Source organism: Nycticebus coucang, chromosome 4 (assembly GCF_027406575.1).
Source record: "Nycticebus coucang isolate mNycCou1 chromosome 4, mNycCou1.pri, whole genome shotgun sequence".
Lineage (NCBI taxonomy): Eukaryota > Metazoa > Chordata > Mammalia > Primates > Lorisidae > Nycticebus > Nycticebus coucang.
Genome location: NC_069783.1, coordinates 54,287,217 through 54,306,909, shown reverse-complemented (window position 1 = coordinate 54,306,909; position 19,693 = coordinate 54,287,217). Strand labels below are relative to the sequence as shown.

General features: G+C 35.0%; 1 protein-coding gene across 2 annotated transcripts in view; it reads left to right on the top strand.

Moving 5' to 3' along the window:
* PPP4R3B (protein phosphatase 4 regulatory subunit 3B) overlaps positions 1-19,693 on the top strand; it is a 66,408-nt gene that overhangs the window by 27,632 nt on the left and 19,083 nt on the right. For both annotated transcript variants that reach the window (XM_053588873.1, XM_053588872.1), the window contains exons 5-11: positions 3,301-3,378; positions 4,403-4,519; positions 6,007-6,123; positions 7,438-7,569; positions 11,059-11,161; positions 16,915-16,956; positions 19,243-19,401. In XM_053588873.1, the coding sequence (XP_053444848.1) occupies positions 3,301-3,378; positions 4,403-4,519; positions 6,007-6,123; positions 7,438-7,569; positions 11,059-11,161; positions 16,915-16,956; positions 19,243-19,401 (748 nt within the window). The remainder of the gene's footprint in view (positions 1-3,300; positions 3,379-4,402; positions 4,520-6,006; positions 6,124-7,437; positions 7,570-11,058; positions 11,162-16,914; positions 16,957-19,242; positions 19,402-19,693) is intronic.

The following is a 19,693-nucleotide window of genomic DNA, read 5'->3' as shown; positions in this document are numbered from 1 at the left end:
TCCCTGAGTGCTGGGATTACAGGCGTGAGCCAAAAAAAAAAAAAAAATCCTGACGTTTTAACACATTACCTATTTTTCCATTGTTCTATAGATAAGAGTTAAGCTTAAAATAAACCCAGTGGTTTAGTTTTCTTTTTTAAGAATATTTTGGAGGTACTAAGTTTAGCACCAAAAGAAGAAAATTTCTAACTTTTCATCCCAGTTACCAATTAAATATGTAAAATCTTCAAATGCCTTTTAAAAAACTGTTCACAGTGATAATGGTTTTTCATTTTGTTTTTAGACACTTTTTTTAACTCATGTTGGCTTTAACATATTAAATCGGATGTGCTTATTACTAGATTTGGTCCATTCTAACCTATGTATGTTTTGCATTAGTTTGATTCATAATTTTGAACTACTTAGGAACCTGTTCTGTACTTTATCTGATAAGAGTAACAAAAACCTCATTTATTATTTGAGGGACATGGATGCTAAATCTATCTCTGTCTCAAATAAGTCCACCCTTTGCATCTCAGTCTCCTAAAATTTAAAACTGGACGAGGCAATCTCTATAATGTTGTAAAGTCTGATCAAATGCTAAATTTTTGTGTTAATGGGACTCTAAAAATGATAAATGGGTTCCATTTTGTTTTGCCCATTTTTACATTATTGCAAAGAAGGAGTTTGAATTACAATTTTTAGCAGCAACCCCATTTTTCCTCCTCAAGATTTTGTTATATTATCCAGAAAAGCAACCACACAGTTTGACATACGTATTTGTATTTACTAAAACAAAACCTCTTAAAACCAAGTGGAAAAGAAAAACTAAAGTGATCTAAATAAATTTGTTTAATTATTTGGAGAACTAAAAATTTTGGAGTAAACATTCTAACTGTATGATAGGCTTTAAGTAATTGATCATTTGCTGCCTTAATACATATGTACTGTAGTAGCTTAACAAATATCATCAAGAGTAATGCTGGAATCAGGAAAAAAATATACCTGGAATCTGAAAGCATTTTCTTAAAAAGTGATAATACTTGAGATTGCCTCGATGTATAATATTTTATGCATTTGCAGCTGTCAGTTCACAAGTACTGAATCATATAAGAAGAATTTAAATGAGAAATTGCATTTATCAAGGAGTTGGAACTTTTTTCCTATGAAAATATTCTGAAAAAGTTAAAAATTTTCTGACAGGAAAGGAAGCAGATTTAATCTGGGAGAGATGCAGAAAGATAAAAATTTACAGAAGGTGTGAATGGAGGTATATATATATTTGTTCACTCAAACCTAAAATGTTGAGACTAAAAATATTTGGAAAAATGTGATTTGAGGGGTAAGTAAAAGATTACATATGCATATGAACTCCCTTAAAAGGTTGATGGCTGGATGGTTGGATATTTGAGCTATAGTGTATAAGGTCCAAAAGGAATCAACAAAATAAGAAAAGAAACATCATTCTGAGTCAGACTATTGAAATGGTTTATCTCCTACTGTTCTTTCAGTAGCACCAATTGAGGGTTAGCAAGAGAGAATGTTATATGCTTTATGATTGTCCTAGTGGTTTTCATTCATTTTTTCATACATGCTCTACCTTATTTCAGAAGGGACTTAACGTGATTGATAGCACTCAATGTACAGTAAGCAAAGGGCAGGTTTTTAAGGTATATCCTTTACATGTTACAGTTTGTTACAATTTCATTGTCATAAACCATACAGGTATTACCACTATAGACTTTTTAGAATAGGCTACTTTAATTAAAATTAACAGAAATTGGGCACAATGGCTCTCTCTCACCTGTAAATCTAGCCTTTTGGGAGACCAAGGCAGAAGGATTGCTGAGACCAGAAGTTCAAGACCAAAGGCAACAAAACAAGACCTTGTCTCTATAAAAAATTTAAAATCAGCTGAGCATGGTAGCATGCACCTGTAGTCCCAGCTACCCAGGAGGCTGAAGCAGGAAGATCGCTTGAGCGCAGCCTGCAGTGAGCTTTGATTGTGCCATTGCACTCCAGCCTGGGCAAGAGAATAAGACTCTTAAAAGGAAAAAAATTAATGGAAATTGTATTTCATAAAAATGAATTTTGAAGATAACTGGAGCTTAAACACACCAACAATTTTTGACCATTTTCTTTTTCTGACCATTTTCTTTTCAGAAATTTTAATGGAAATCATCTTTAAAGAGAATTTCAGTATTTGTCAGTATTTTCTTTGTGATTTAATACTCCATGCTTATTGTAGAAAATTGGAAAATATAGATAAGCAAAAAAGAAAATTACTTCTATCACCAAGAGATAAACACAGTTAACATTTTAAAATATATCCCTTCTAGACTTTAACACATGAGTTTATATTTAAAAAATAAAAATGGATACTGTTTGTTCTTTTAAACAGTGCCTAGGGAAATTAAAATTTTATCTGTCTTTTAATGCCTCAGAGTCAGCAATATAAAAAGCAGTTATTGTAGAATTTTTAATCTAGTTATATCCTTGGGAACCGTAAGACCATGGAGGACTTCAGCTGTAGATTATTTTATTTTATGAGTTCTTGAGTTTTAATGGGCTTTATTTTTTCTGCTACCAGAATTCAACCTTCTTTCCTGCTTCTCTGTGTTGTGTCATAGTGTTCTTATTTTTCTAATCTGCTATGGATTGACAATGATGTTTAAGAGTAAAAGGACCCTCAAAGGAGTCTAGAGAGACTATCAAAGTAAATGAATTTTCATGTAACACTTGTAGAACATACATTATTATTTTCCAAAGAGTTTTTTTTTTTTTTTTGAGATTTGTTGTTAATTAGGTTCTAGTGTGTATATAACCAGAATTGAATGGTGTCATCAAGTTTTGGAACATTGTTCCATTGGTTTTTTGTTTTTGTTTTTGAGATGGAGTCTCACTCTGTCACCCTGGGTAGAGTGCCATGGCATGGCTCGCTGCAACCTCAAACTCTCGGGCTCAGGTGATCTCTTGCCTCAGCCTCCCAAGTAGCTGGAACTACAGGCACCTGCCACAATACCCAGCTGTTTTTTCTATTTTTAGTATAGATGGGGTCTCACTCTTTCTGAGGCTGGTCTCTAACTCCTGAGCTTAAGCAATCCACCCACCTCCGCCTCCTAGTGCTAGGATTACAGGCGTGAGCCATCCTGCCCAGCAGCAAGTTTTGGGAAATTGTAACACAAATATACCCTGAGATTTTTATTTTCAATATGAAAATGCTATTGAGTTTTCAGCTACTTTTATTATAAATTGTATAAATCACATAAATGAGTGTAACTATATTTTTATCAGTATTTCATAATAATTCCTTTCATGCAGGAAGATGAGAAATTTTTGTCTGAAGTTTTTGCACAATTAACAGATGAGGCCACAGATGATGATAAACGACGTGAATTGGTAAGTTATTCATGAAATTCAAACCCTCTGAGACTACTTACTCTTTTGGTGTGGACAGTTTTTAATCTTGAATTTGTTAACTTAAGAGATAATTTTTTATACTTAGTAAGATTGAAAGATTAAGTTGAATTATAAAATGATTATTCAGAATTTCTAAAATTTTTGTTTTGTATATTTTACAACACTCTTAAGATATTCTGATAGATCTTCTCATCACCACCATGAGGAAATTTATATGCCTTATAAATCCCAAATCAGATAATTGGTTTATGTTAGGGCAGGAATACAAACTTACAAATTTTTATGGTTATAGATATTAAATTATAGAGATGCTTTTCTTTTTAACTAAAAAGTAAAAAGAATGCTTGAGTAAATGAATGATAAATACTTTGGTTCTTTGGAAATGTTTTTTGTTTTCCAGTTTGTAAGCACCTTTTTGGGGGATATAAACCATGTTTTGGGGAAGATAATAATGATTGCTATTTACTGATGTTTCTCATTTTTTCAGACATTATAATTAGATATTTAGAGTTTTACAAAATAATGAAAGTTTGCTGGCTTAAAACGATCAAACATCCAAGTCATCTTTAATGTATTTTTTACCAGCCTACTTCATTTTCTCACTTGAAAAATTATTGTTTTCTATTAGGGAATCTCTGACGTCCTTTTGAGTTCTTAAAACTCTTTATTTTATTTTTGAGGCTCTGTGTGAACCCAGCCAGTTTATTAGGATGGTTTCTGTGAAAATATGTGTTTTTAATTCAAAACAAATTCCTTAACATGCCATTGCACTGAATGTCTTTAGAGATTTAATTGGTCAGTGTTTGAGAAATAATGCAAGATTTACTTTAAATGTATTGCTAGTTTTTATTGTGTTTTTTAATGTAGGTTTTGAGAAGCCAGTTTTACTCAGAAAAGATGAAAGCCTTCAAAAGGGTGAACATTGTGATACATCACATTATAGTGTGCCCCCAAGTTTATTTTTATTTTTAGCAATTTCTCACTATGATTTCTAACATTGCAGGTTAATTTTTTCAAGGAATTTTGCGCATTTTCGCAGACATTACAACCTCAAAACAGGGATGCATTTTTCAAAACTTTGGCAAAATTGGGAATACTTCCTGCTCTTGAAATTGTAATGGTAATTATATAGTTTCTTTTCATGTTTTTGAAATTGTGAATTTGTAACAGATTTATATTGTGCATGGGGAAGTATTCATTATAGGAATGCATATTGAATTCTATTATTTAGTTTAATGTATCTGGTACCGAATGAATGCAAGAATGTCTTCAGTTTTCAGATTTTTACTAATTTAATTTGTAACATCAGTGTGTAAGCACTTGCATAGAATATGTCTTAAAGTGAATAAAGATTCCACGTTTTTGCACAACTATCTTTTCTGTAACAATAATCAGTGTGTGTCATAGAAATCAGTAAAATACCTTTCCTTTCCAAGGTTAGTGAGTGGAATAAGGACAGACCGAAACAAGGGGTCTCATGCTGCAAAATGGGATTAAGGCATAATTCTGAGACTTTTGTTTATATGAATTTTATCCATTGATATTTACTATGTGAAAAATTAAAACAAAAATTTTGTATTAAAGTGACAGTCCACTATGTTAACATTAAAAACTTATGAAAAAATAATTTTCCCAAAACAAAAAACAAATTCGATGAAAAGAATGATACAATATTACACATTTTTCCCCCTAATCCCTTTAGTCTGATAGAATGTGGCTAGATTTACATAGCAATGTTTACATTTAATTTGTTGTGATATCACATTTCGTATAGCCTCTGGAAAACACCACTGTCCTTGTGATTGAGAGTGAAAAAGACCAGTCTTAGTGTTATTTATTATTATGAAAATAGTTTAAATCTTGTATACTTCCTGCAAAGGATATTGCACCTCCTCCCCAGAATTCCCTGGACTACACTTTCAGAACTACTGGGTCAGGAAATGGTTTTTAGAATCACCTGAAGATTTTGTAAGTTACAAATCATGTGTCCTTCATGTGTTGGAGGATAAAAAGCATTCAGGATTACTATCTTAGAAAACTAAATTGTAGGGGAAAAGAGTAAAAATGTTCAAAAAGAGTTGTCAGAAGGATCTTCTGTTGTCACTGGTGAGTAATGGAAGATAGAATATTATTAGGAATAACGCTGGCAAATCCAGGACAAAAGAGTTCCTGAAAGGATTGAGGCCTTAGCTGGGAGATATTATTCAAATTTTTGCATATATTAAAATAAATCTCCCCAGATTTTTTTTACAGCATTTTTTAAGCATTGTTTTATAAACTTGTGCTGATTGATACATATAGGTTCTCTGAATATTTTTTTGTGGTGATAAAACCCAACAGAAACTAATCATTGAGCTGCGTAAAAGTTTTAATACAGAAAAAGAAAGCATGAAATGGTCAGAGAGGTTTTATGTATGTATGGAAAGTCTTGGTATTATTTATTATGAAAATAGTTATAATCTTACACACAAAAGGAAATATGTATATTGATTACAGTACATCATCTTAATCCAAAAGTTGAGAGGTAATACACATATTTGGAAAAGAAGAAAAAATGCAATAACTTTCATGAATAGTCTGTAAATAACCTAGTTTTTCTTTTATCAGGGCATGGATGATTTGCAAGTCAGATCAGCTGCTACAGATATATTTTCCTATTTAGTAGAGTTTAGTCCATCTATGGTCCGAGAATTTGTAATGCAAGAAGCTCAGCAGAGTGACGATGTAAGTAATTATGCGTGGTTCTATGTAAATTTCCTATAACACAACCAGTATTTATGAACTATTAAAAGAAAAGACATAATCTTTTTTGGAATAAAATAATAGATTTCAGAACTGTTGTGACTTTGGTCAACTTAGAATATGTGGCAATTGATTTTGCTTATTATAAATAAAAAAGAGATACTTAAACCAGTATTGGGAAAGAGTAAAACTGAATCAGATTCTTAAGTATTGTTTTTTTAAATAATGTTGTGTGTTAATCAAATGTACTTTAAAGCCATTAGGAGTTTTGCAGGTCAGGTACTAAGCAGTCGCTTTCAGGGTTTTTTGGTTTTTGGTTTTTGGTTTTGTTTTTGTTTTTTTAAGACAGAGTCTTACTTTGTTGCCCAGGCTACAATGCAGTGGCATCAGCCTAGCTCACGGCACCCTCAAACTCCTGGATTCAGGGGATCTTCCCACCTTAGCCTCCCAAGTAGCCTTCCACTACAATACCCACCTAGTTTTTCTATTTTTAGTAGAGACCAGGTCTCACTCTTGCTCAGGCTGGTCTCAAACTCCTGAGCTCAACTGGTCCTCCAGCTTCATCCTCCCAAGCTCAAGCGGTCCTCCAGCCTCATCCTCCCAGAGTGATCTCTTGTTCTCTTGCTGGGCCTAGAGTACAGTGGCACAGTAGCATATCATATCTCACTACAAACTCAAACTCTTGGGCTCAGGTGATCTTCCTGCCTCAACCTCCCTACAGGTGTGAGCCACCTGGTCGGGGTATAGCCCTTTATATTAAGACCCAAGAAAGAGCATGTTAGTAAATTGACAACAAATCTATTTGATATTAAATCATTTTATAACATAATGTTCACTTATCTCACCTTCTTTAGAGAGTTACATATGGATTATTTTTTGTCTTTCTTTTTCCTAGGTAGGATTTTCTAGTTAGAGGCTGAGATAATCTGTATTTTAGGATCATATGGTATGTGATCTTGCTTATTTTGTCAACCTTTAAATTCATTACTGAGGCTGAAACCTACATAAGAGTGTGTTAGAACCTCCAGTGAACAAAAATCACTTGTATAACTTGGGGCATGCTCTGCTCCCTTCTTTTATTTTCTTTGAGTGGGATTTTTCACCCTACTTTGTTTATAAAACTTTGAAAACATTTGGGGGCAAAAAGTTTAAGGTCTTCCATTCTTTGTTTTCTGTGTGATTCTGATTTTGTTCTTTCAAATGCTATTCTGATTTCCTTCATACGGTATATGTATCTTGTATCTAAATAAGGTCTAAAGGAAAAACGGATTTTTTTTGTTGTCGTTGTTTTTCCAGGATATCCTTCTTATTAATGTAGTAATTGAACAAATGATCTGTGATACCGATCCTGAGCTAGGAGGTGCTGTTCAATTAATGGGACTTCTTCGTACTCTTATTGATCCAGAGAACATGCTGGCTACAACTAATGTAAGAAACCCTGAGATAAAAATGTTTTGATCTAGTCAGTTTAACCTACTTTTATAATAAAATTTTGAGAGACAACAAATATTTATTAGTACTTAGTATTCAAGTAGCAGTGGTACTCTTGTAGCAATTCATTTCCAACATTTTAATCTATTAAAATCTTAGTAAATTTAGGACCGGGCATGGTGGCTCACACCTGTAATTCTAGCACTCGGGGAGTCTGAGATGGGTAGATTGCTTGAGCTCAGGAGTTTAAGACCAGCCTGAGCAGTAGTGAGACCCCAGCTGTAAACGTACTCAGGTATTGAGGTGGGCTCCTGTTGTCCCAGCTATAGGGAAACTTAGACAAGAGGCTCATTTGAGCCCAAGAGTTTGAAGTTGCTGTGAGCTATGATGCCCCAGCATTCTACCTAGGGCTGCAAAGTGAGACTGTGTCTCAAAAAAAATAAAAATAAAATCTTAATAAATTGTTAGGTATTCCATTGATAGTCCTTGGCCTCTATGTGTTAATTTCTTAAAAATTAAGACACATTGGGCTGTGCCTGTAGCTCAGTGGGTGGGGTGCCGGCCACTTACACAGAAGCTGGCAGGTTCAAACCAATGACAACTGCAACAAAAAAAGTAGCCAGGCATTGTAGTGGACACCTGTAGTTCCAGCTGCTTGAGAGGCTGAGGCAAGAAAATCACTTCAGCCCAAGAGTTTGAGGTTGCTGTGAGCTGTAATGCCACGGCACTCTACCCAGCGTGACAGCTTGATACTCTGTCTCAAAATAAATAAATAAGATACATCAGTGTGAATATACTTAATACTACTGAACTGTACACTTAAAAAATGTTAACTTTTCAGGGTGGCGCCTGTGGCTCAAAGGAGTAGGGCGCTGGCCCCATATGCCAGAGGTGGCAGGTTCAAACCCAGCCTCGGCCAAAACTGCAAAATGTTAACTTTTCAAATGCTAAATTTTTATATTTAGTTTTATCACTTTTAAAAAGAGAAAAATTATGGGGCAGCGCCTGTGGCTCAAGGAGTAGGGCACCAGTCCCATATGCCGGAGGTGGCGGGTTCAAACCTAGGCCTGGCCAAAAACCAAAAAAAAAAAAAAAGAGAGAGAAAAATTACTAATAATGAGCTCAACTGCATATTGTCATAAAAAGTATTTAATGAGTAAGTCCATAAATCCTTAATACTCAAAGATTAAGTACTCGAGAATATTAATAGCTGTTATCCCGTAGAGGAGTATTTCTTCCTTATATAATATGTTCATTGTTTTTAAATCATACAAGTTTATAGGCCCAATTGTGTAAAAAATAGTAGCAAAAAATCAAAAGACATTATTTTCCAATTATAAACTTACCAAATTTAAAAAATAGATGTAGGCTTGGCACCTGTAGCTCAAGCGACTAAGGCGCCACCACATACACCAGAGCTGGCGGGTTCGAATCCAGCTCGGGCCTGCCAAATAACAATGACAACTACAACCAAAAAAAAAATGGCCGGGCATTGTAGCAGGAGCCTGTAGGCTCAGCTACTTGGGAGGCTGAGGCAAGAGAATCGCTTAAGCCCAGGAGTTAGAGGTTGCTGTGAGCTGTGACACCAGGACACTCTACCCAGGGGCAATGGCTTGAGGCTCTGTCTCAAATAAAAATAAAAATAAATAAAAAATAGATGTAAATTTTATCTGTCTAGTGGCTTGATAAATGAATTCAGTGATTTTTAAAATTCCAAACGATGCTAGAATCTGGCATTCTGGAATTTTAAGCAGTTAAGCTACTATCAAATGGCTTGATTTATTATTTCTTTTTTTTTTTTTTTGAGAAAGAGTCTTAAACTGCCACCCTGGGTAAAGTGCCCTTGTATCACAGCTGACAGCAACCTCAAACTCTTGGGCCAAAGCGATTCTTTTGCCTCAACCTCCCAAATAGCTGGGACTACTGACGCTAGCCACAGTGCCCGGCTATTTTTTGTTGTTGTTGTTGCAGTTGTCGTTGTTTTAGCTGGCCGAGGCTGGGTTTAAACCCCCCAGCCTTGGTATATGTGGCCAGCGCCCTACCCCCTGAGCTCCAGGCACTGCCCATTGATTTATTCTTTAAAAAAAATTTTGTAATTATTCAAAAACTGATTCAAATATTCTTTCACATTTGAATGTTGTCATCAATATAGTACGTAGAGAGAAATTAATCAACAGTGGTGATTATGGGCCGGGCACAGTGGCTTATGCCTATAATTCTAGCACTCTGGGAGGCCAAGGTGGTTGGATTGCCTGAGCTCACAGGTTCGAGACCAGCCTGAGTCAGAGCAAGACCCCGTCTCTAAAAATAGCCAGGTGTTGTTTCGGGCACTTGTAGTCCCAGCTACTCGGGAGGCTGAAACAAGAGAATCACTTGAGCCTAAGAGTTTGATGTTGTGTGAGTTATGATGTCATGGCACTTTGCTGAGGGCAGAAAAAATGAGACTCTGTCTCAAAAAAAAAAAAGTGATTATGGTGCATGCTGTTCTGATGTACATGTTATTTAGTTTTTTGCCTGTTTATCTCATTTATCTGTGGTAGATCTACTCTGTTAGCCATTTTCAAGTATACAGTACATTGTTATTAACTGTAGTCACCATGTTATATACAATAGATTGATTGGCTCTTCATTGCAGTTCAGATTACTCTCTTTTTTTTTCCTTTAAATAGTCTTACTCTCAAACTCCTGGTCTCAAGGGATTCTTCTGCTTCTGCCTTCCCAGTACCTGGGACTATACCACCATATGGGGCTAATTTCTCCAATTTTTGTCGAGATGGGAGTCTCTCTCTTGGTCAGGCTGGTCTCAAAACTCCTTTCCTTGGCCGGGCATGGTGGCTCACGCCTATAGTCCCAGCGCTGTGGGAGGCCGAGGTGGGTGGATTGCCTGAGCTCAGAGGTTGGAGACCAGTATGAGCAGCAGTGAGCCAGAGTAAGACCCCATCTCTACTAACATCAAAAACAGCCGGACGTTGTGGTGAGCGTCTATTATCCCAGCTATTGGGGAGGCAATGGGAAAGAGCATCTCCAGAGGAGGAAGAAAATGAACAACAACAAAAAAGATACTTCAAACAAAGAAGAATGAACAAGCAAGCTGAAATTAAAAATAAAAATTAAAAAAACAAACTTCTTTCCTTAAGCAAGCCTCCCACTTCACCCTCCCAGAGTGCTAGGATTACAAGCATAAACTACCATGCCCAGCCAAAAACACCTTTTGAAAAAAAAATTATTTTGAATAATTTCCCTTGGAAAAAATGTTATGATGCTATGTGGATATTTATCTTGCATTTATTTTTATTTAACATATAGCATGAAGTTGACTTGATTTTAAGTTATACAGAAATAAGATTAAATGAATATAACTCATTTTTTGGTTTTTCACAGTATCTTAAAGTATTTCTTTATAAATGATCTGTACTGCTAATTCTTAAGGATGTTTTATTCATTATAAAGTTAACAAAGTTTTCTTTTTAATTCTCTATGTTTCAGAAAACTGAAAAAAGTGAATTTCTAAATTTCTTCTACAATCATTGTATGCATGTCCTCACAGCACCGCTTTTGACCAATACATCAGAAGACAAATGTGAAAAGGGTAGGGTCTCTTATTTATTTGCTTATGATTTTTGTTTTTAAAGAAGGGTAAAACAAATATTAAAATTATAGGCTGTCTACTTGATGCTTTATATGATAAGGAAATTACTATTGAAAACTTAAACTCTAGTGTAAAATCATGATTTCCCTTGTTTTTTAGTGGCTGTGAAGAGAGTGATAAAGTAGAGCAAGACTATAGCTTGACAGGACATTTCTAGTTACTTACTAGAGAAGTTCTTCTGAATATATAAAGGATTGGGAAAAAAGAGAGAAAGGGGCAGAATGTTATCTTAGTGTGTAGAAAGAGAGATGTACATAGACACTTAGCGAAAGAAGCATATTGTTCTAATTATTAGCGCTGATATCTAGCGTGAGTAGAAACTTAACCTCTAAATCTACAGTCATATCCCTATAGAGAGAGTATGTAAAAAATGTACATACTCTTTAAAAAAGGGAAAACAACTACTAAAATTTTAAGACTTAATATATATAGATAACATTTATTATCTTTTATATTGTACCTGGTATCTCTTGTAATTGCAGGAGTCAAATGTGTCTTGAGTATGTTAATTCGTCAGCTGCAATTTCAGGTTTCAGTGTATTAGAATACAGTAAAAACCTAAAGATATTTCTGAAGCAGTGGGGGGATGCAAAATCCTTTGGTTTTAGATGTATCCATGTAGGTATTCACAATTGTGTGTATCTAATTTGGAAATGATGTTTTTGCTTTTTAGTGTATTCAGCTTAGCCATAGATAATTCAGTTCTCTTGGATTTTGTCAGTGAGCAATATTTAAATTATCATACTGACATCAACAAAGTACTTTGATAAGTATACAGTTCAATTGCCAAAATCAAAAATAATAATAGAATACTAGCCACTGTCTAAGAATGTTAATCTGATGAGTCAGTTAAAAAGAGGTCAGTTTAAGAGAATGTTTTCAAAACTAATAAAGTTTTATCTTGAGTATACCTTACATAAAATTATCTATTCCATTTCTGAGTATATGGGCAGTCTTAGGGAATGTGCATATCCATGGCAGATATAAGAACATTGCTGCATTATTTGTCGGAAAATGAATAATGTCTGCTATATTCATTTTATGGAATACTGTGTACTAGTTAAAATAATTGGATTGAATTTGAGCGTATCAACTGAATGATTCTCAAAAATATAAAGCTCATCACAGAATGTTTTACTGCAGAATGGTTCCATTTATGTAAATTAAACTAAATGCATCTCTAGTGTTCATTAAAATACTTCCAGTGTACAGAAATACCTGGATGATAACATAATAGAGACCCATATACTCCCTGTTGGCTTTATCAAAACTAATTTACCATATCTTTTTCACATTTTTTAAATTTTTAAATTTTTAAATTTTTTTTTTTTATTGTTTGGGATTCATTGAGGGTACATAGCAGTAGGTTACACTGATTGCATTCATTAGATAAAGTCCCTCTTATTATTGTGTCCCGCCCCCAAGAGGTGTGCCATACTCTGTGACCCCTATCTCCCTCCCTCCCGCCCTCTCCCCATTTGCTCATTCCCCTTCTATCCCCCACCCCCATTGTATTAGTGATTGTAATTAGTGATTGGTGATTGTAAACTGAGCTGCAGTAAACAGTCTAGTGCAAATGTCCTTACAATAAGATGATTTTTTTTCTTCTGGGTAGATGCCCAATAATAGGATTGTAAGATCAAATGGGAGGTCTAATTTGAGTTCTTTGAGGATTCTCCATACTTCCTTCCAAAAAGGTGGTATTAGTTTGCAGTCCCACCTGCAGTGTAAAAGTGTTTCCTTACTTCCACATCTATGCCAGCATCTGCAGCTTTGAGACTTTGTGATGTGGGCCATTCTCACTGGGGTTGGGTGATATCTCTGGGTGGTTTTGATTTACACTTCTCTGATGATTAGGGACGATGAGCATTTTTCATGTTTGTTAGCCATTCATCTGTCTTCTTTAGAGAAGGCTCTATTCATGTCTCTTGTCCAGTGATATATGGGATTGTTGGGTCTTTTTTTGTTGATTAACTTGAGTTCTCTATAAATCCTAGTTACCAAGCTTATGTCCAGTTCACAATATGCAAATATCATTTCCCATTCTAAAGGTTGTCTGTTTGCTTTGATTGTTTCCTTAGCTGTACAGAAGCTTTTCAGTTTAATTCCCATTTGTTTATTTATGTTGTTGCAATTGCCACAGAAGTCTTCTTCATAACATCTTTCTCCAGGCCAATATCTTCAAGTGTTTTCCCACACTTTCTTTGAGTATTTTTTTTTTTATTTCAATAGATTTAAATCTGTTACCCATCTTGAATCAATTTTTGTAAGTGGTGAGAGAGGCGGGTCTACTTTCAGTCTTTTACATGTGGTTATCCAGTTCTCCCAACACCATTTATTGAATAGGAATTTTTTTCCCCAGTGTATGTTCTTGTTTGATTTATCAAAAATCAGGCTATAAGATGCTAGTTTCATCTCATGGTTTTCTATTTGGTTTTAAATGTCAGTGTCTCTGTTTCTGTGCCAATACCATTCTGATTTGATTACCATGACCTTGTAGTACAGCAGAAAGTCTGGTAGGGTGATAACCCCGCCTTTGTTTTTATTGTTGAGAATTGCCTTGGCTATATGGGGTTTCTCCTGTTCCATACAAAAGGAAGAATTATTTTTTCCAAATCTTGAAAGTATGATGACAGTATTTTAATGGGGCTTACATTGAAATTGTAGATTGCTTTGGGTAGTATAGACATTTTCACAATGTTGATTCTTCCCAGCCAAGAACATGGTATGTTCTTCCATTTGTTAATATCTTCTGCTATTTCTTTTCTTATGGTTTCTTAATTTTCTTTTTAGAGTTCCTTCACCTCTTTTGTTATGTGTATTCCTGGGTATTTCATTTTTTTTTTTTTTGAAGCTACTATGAAGAGAATTGTGTACTTTGACTGTTATTGGCATATACAAAGGCTACTGATTTGTAGAAATTGATTTTATATCCTGAGACATTGCTATATTTTTTGATCACTTTCAGGAATCTTGTGGTTGAGTCTTTGGAGTTCTCTAAATATAAGATCATATCAGCAAAGAGCATGAGTTTGACCTCCTCTGCCCTCGTTTGGATGCCCTTTATTTCCTTTTCTTACCTGATTGTATTGGCTAGAACTTCCAGCACTACGCTGAATACTAGTGGTGATAGAGGACAACCTTGTCTGGTTCCATTTCTGGGTGGAAAAGCTTTCAGTTTTACTCCATTCAGTATAATATGGGCTGGGGTTTGTCATGGCTGGCTTCAATCAGATTAAGAAATGTGCCACCTATTCCTGTATTCTTAAGTGTTCTAATTAGGGAAGGATGCTGAATTTTATCAAATGCTTTTTCTGCACCTATTGAGAGGATCATACGGTCTTTTTGCTTCTGTTGATACAGTGAATTATGTTTATGGGCTCGTGTATGTTAAACCAGACTTGCATTCCTACTTAATCGTGATGAATGATTTTTTTAATGTGAGGCTATAATCTATTGCCTAGGATTTTATTGAGAATTTTTGCATCTAAATTTATTAAAGTTCTCCTTTTTAGTTAGGTCTTTTCTGGTTTTGGTATCAGGGTGATGTTTGCTTCAGAGAAGGTGCTAGGGAAGATTCTTTCCTTCTCAATTTTTTGGAATAATTTCTGCAGTATGGGTATAAGCTCTTTGAAGGTTTGATAGAATTCTGGTGTGAAGCCATCTGTGACCAGGGCTTTTGTTGGGAGGGTTTTTTTGTTTGTTTGTTAGTTTTGAGACATAGTTTCACTTTGTCACCCTTGGTACAGTGCTATGGCGTCATAGCTCACAGCAACCTCAAACTCGTGGACTTAAGTGATTCTCTTGCCTCAGCCTCCCAGGTAACTGGGACTATAGGTGCCCGCCACAACGCCCAGCTAATTTTAGAGATGAGGTCTTGCTCTGGCTCAGGCTGCTCTCAAACCTGTGAGCTCAGACAATCCACCCTCCTCAGCCTCCCAAGTGGTGGGATTACAGGCATGAGCCAGGGAGATTTTTTATTGTTTCTTCATTCTCAGTTCTTGAAATCCATCTGTTCAAGAGATCTATTTATTCTTGGTTAAGTCTAGGGAGAGGGTGTGATTCCAAGTGTTGATCCATTTACTCCACATTAATTTCTGGGCATAGAGTTTCTTGTAGTACTCAGAGATGATCTCTTGTACCTCTGTGGCATCTCTTGTTATTTCCTCTTTATCTTTTCTGATTGAGATTTCACTTTTCTGTTTCTAGTTAATCTGGCCAAAGGTTTATCTATTTTAATTCTTTTAAAAACCAACTTTTTGTTTTGTTAATTTTCTGAGTGATCTTTTGTTCTCAATTTCATTAATCTCTGATTTAATTTGGGTTATTTCTTTTCTTCTGCTGGGTTTGGGATTAGATTTTGTTTTCCCAGTTCCATTAGGTGGTTTGTGCATTTGTTGATGCACTCTCTGTTTTTCAAATGTTGGCATCTAATGCAATAAATTTCCCTCTTAAGACTGCTTTTGCTGTATCCCTCGGGTTTTGGTAACATATCTTTTTTCAGGTGTTTTTAAAAAGAAAAAAATTACAAATTTAATTGGAGTTTCCTTTGTGCCCCTTCACTTTCTTATTCCCACCCCATCCCAACTTCTATCTCTGAGGGTATCCTAAATTTGGAGTTCATCACTCCTATATTCAATTATGCTATTATAATATGTATAATATGGTATTATTTTCCATATTTTCAATGTTGACATACATTTACTATTATATATTATTCTGCATTTTTTCTTTTTATCCAATGCTATTTTTAAGATCTGTTCATAATGATACCCAGAGGTTTTTTTTTTTTCTGTTTTTTTTTTTTTTTTTTGAGACAGGGTCACACTTTGTTGCCATAGGTAGAGTGCTGTGGTTTCATAGCTCACAGCAACCTTAAACTCTTGGACTCAAACGATTCTCTTGTCTCAGCCTCCCAAGTAGCTGGGACTACAGGCACCCACCACAACGCCCAGCTATTTTAGAGATGAGGTCCCCATCTGGCTCAGACTGGTCTCAAACCTGTGAGCTCAGACAGTCCAACCGCCTTGACCTCCCAGAGTCTAGGATTACAGGCATGAGCCACCTCGCCCGGCCCACTTCTTACTTACTTTAAACTCCTGCATAGTTATGTGATAAAGCTATAATTGGGACATTCTGCCCCTGATATACATTTCTTTCTGGCTTTTTGCTATTACAAATAATGCATCAGAATGCATTCTTGGGTTTCCCTATACATGCGTGTGTAGATGTATTCTAGGGTGTATGCCTGGAAATCAAAAGTTATTTATAATGGCTTACTTAATTAAGGTTTTTTTAAAAATTCAAAGCATAAATACATTGTTAACATATGTCTTATTCTGGATTTAAAAATTTTTACATTTCCCATTTTTAAAAATGAGATGCAGAGACATACCCTAATTGTTGCATGATGAATAGGAGATGTTAAAACAAAATATGTCAGTGTTATCCCTGGTTATATAATCTTACTTTTTTATTAGAATATTTTTGCTATATTCATAATTTCACATCTGTACCCAATTTTGTAAAAGATTGCAGGTATAGGTATAGTATTTGATCAGCACAAACAAATCTTTATGGTTATTTCGAGAGTAAAAGGAGATTATGAATGAAGATGTGCATTGTATTTTATAAATTACTGGGAAAATGTGAGATATTATTACTAAGTAGTTGATTTTAATTTTTTTTATTAGATAATATAGTTGGATCTAACAAAAACAACACAGTTTGTCCCGGTAAGTACTAATTCATATTTTAAGAACTCATGCAAATTGTAAGATTATTCCTACTCAGATTATATTACATTTATGCAAGGCTAAGAAAAGCATACTTCAGCATAAAAACAAAATCCAAGCATAGATGTTTTTTCTCCATTGTAAAGCAAAATTCTACTTTGTCCAACATGAAAGATGGAAAACCAGTTGGATTTTTTTGTGTTCTGTAAGGTTACAGCTTGTTTTCTGACATTGTTTGAAGAGACATAGTCTGAAAGGTAATTATTTAGTTCCTATATTTGAAATCTAGTAAACAAAGACTAGCTGGTTCAGAATTGGTCTTTATGTCCACCTTACGCTTACTGTTCATGAATCTGAATCTAAACTTTTGCTTGTACTTAGAGCGTCCCAGGTTTGAGCCTGGTATTACTGAAGATAAGTGTGCTATGGATACCTGGCATTCTGTCTTTTCTACACGCTTATCAAAGCACCAGGAAAGCCAGTTTCAAATAAGAACGCTATTCAGAGATTAGATTAGTTAGAGATAGGGGTCATTTCTTATCCTAACATAGAAAAATGAAATTCACATTTGTTTAACTCTATAAATCATTGTTAAAAAGTCTTTTGTAAGTAAATTTTGGGATTTGTTTTCAATGCTGATGGACTAGTTTAAATTTTGGCTATAATATTGACTGTTATGTAAATTGGTCTGGAGCAAACTCTTTTCTTGCATTTCAAGTATAATGGAAATGACCGTGGAAACACTGGAATGTTACTTTGTGCATTTGATAGCTATTCTTTTATTTAAAATAATGCTCATTTATTCCTGATAGCATTGTAGTTTGACAAAATATTTATGTGTTTAATCTTGAGTAAGTACAATAGTTGTACTAGATGATGTCGGTTTTTTATTCAGTAAGCCTGTGATTTTAGAATTTCTTCATGGTAGTATTTCTTTTTCTAAAGCATTTGTTGTAGGAGTGAATGATTGTCCTTATAAACCCTTGACATAGGCGGCGCCTGTGGCTCAGGGAGTAGGGCGCTGGTCCCATATGCCAGAGGTGGCAGGTTCAAACCTAGCCCCGGCCAAAAACCGAAAAAAAAAAAAAAAAAAAACCTTGACATACGTTAAAATCTTGATATTCAGGAAATAATTCAAAATTATTCCATAAATGTTTAAACCAAAGCTTCCTGAGAGAGGAGGGGGAAAAAGCTAGTTTATTAGCCTCTCTTTGTGCATATCATGTGAGTTGATGTTTTAAAAATTATTGTTAAAAAATCTTGCCGTAGAGGGGGCCCGTAGGACAGTGGGTAGGGTGCCAGCTGCGTACACCAAGGCGGCCGGTTCGAACCCAGCCCGGACCTGCTAAATTTACAACAATAACAATGGCAACAACAACAACAAAAAAAAATAGCTGGGCGTTGTGGCGGGTGCCTATAGTCCCAGCTACTTGGGAGGCTGAGGCAAGAGAATTGTTTGAGCTCAAGAGTTAGAGGTTGCTGTGAGCTGTTCACTCTACCAAGGGTGACAAAATAATACTCTGGAAAAACAACTTGCCATAATCTTTTTCATTTGATACTCAAATAGTCAAAAATATCCTTTGCTTAAAAATGACTTTTTTAAAGGCTGTATTTTTCTTAAGAAATTTGGATTGAGCCTCTTTAAGCAAATATTTTCTCTCCTGTGACCCTTTCTATAGATTTATTAATATTATGATAGCACTTATTAAGGAAACATTGGCTGGGCACGGTGGCTCACACTTGTAATCCTAGCACTCTGGGAGGCCAAGGAGGGTGGATAGCTCACAAGTTCGAGACCAGCCTGAGCAAAACCAAGACCCTATCTCTACTAAAAATAGAAAAAAACAAAAAAAATTGAGGCAAGAGGATCATGTGACCCCCAAGATTTGGAGGTTGGTGTGAGCTGTGATATGCCACAGCTGTGATGTTGCCTCAGGCAACAGCTTGAGACACTGTCTCAACAAAAAAAAAGGAAACATCACCAAGAAAGCCTCACTGCAGTGAATATTAATATGCTTGTAGGTTTTTAGCTAGTTTTTCTTCTTGTTAATATCATTTAGTATTTTATACAAGGAAGAGTCTTAGAAAATATCTATCTGGTAGGTAACACTGACAATACACTTATGAAGAGTCTGCCTAAAAAACATAAAACATATAGCATTTTTGATTAATATAGTAATGGAGGAAATGCAGTTTAACCTTTGCACTAAAATACAGGATGTAAGCTCTATTCTCTATTTCGATGTAGTCAGTATTTTATTTTCATGAGATGACTTTCTTTTGTAGATAATTATCAAACAGCACAGCTGCTTGCCTTAATTTTAGAGTTACTCACGTTTTGTGTGGAACATCATACCTATCACATAAAAAACTATATTATGAATAAGGACTTGCTAAGAAGAGTCTTGGTCTTGATGAACTCAAAGCACACTTTTCTGGCCTTATGTAAGTATAAAATGTTTTAAGAAGCAACATTTTAATAGAAAAGCTGAAATTACCCATTTAAAGTTATGTATTTCTTTTTAGAAGTATATATTCTATTAGAGATGATTATGTCCTACTCTTTTGTTTTCTGTTCTTATTTAAAAGGTTACACATTTTGATTCAATTAGCATAACTTTTGTAGTGATACAGTACCATGTGTAGTGACAACATTTGTACCAATAGAACCAATCCTGCTAGCGTTTACTTGTGCGTCATCAAACGGTCAGTTAATAACAACTGTAATTATCCTTGT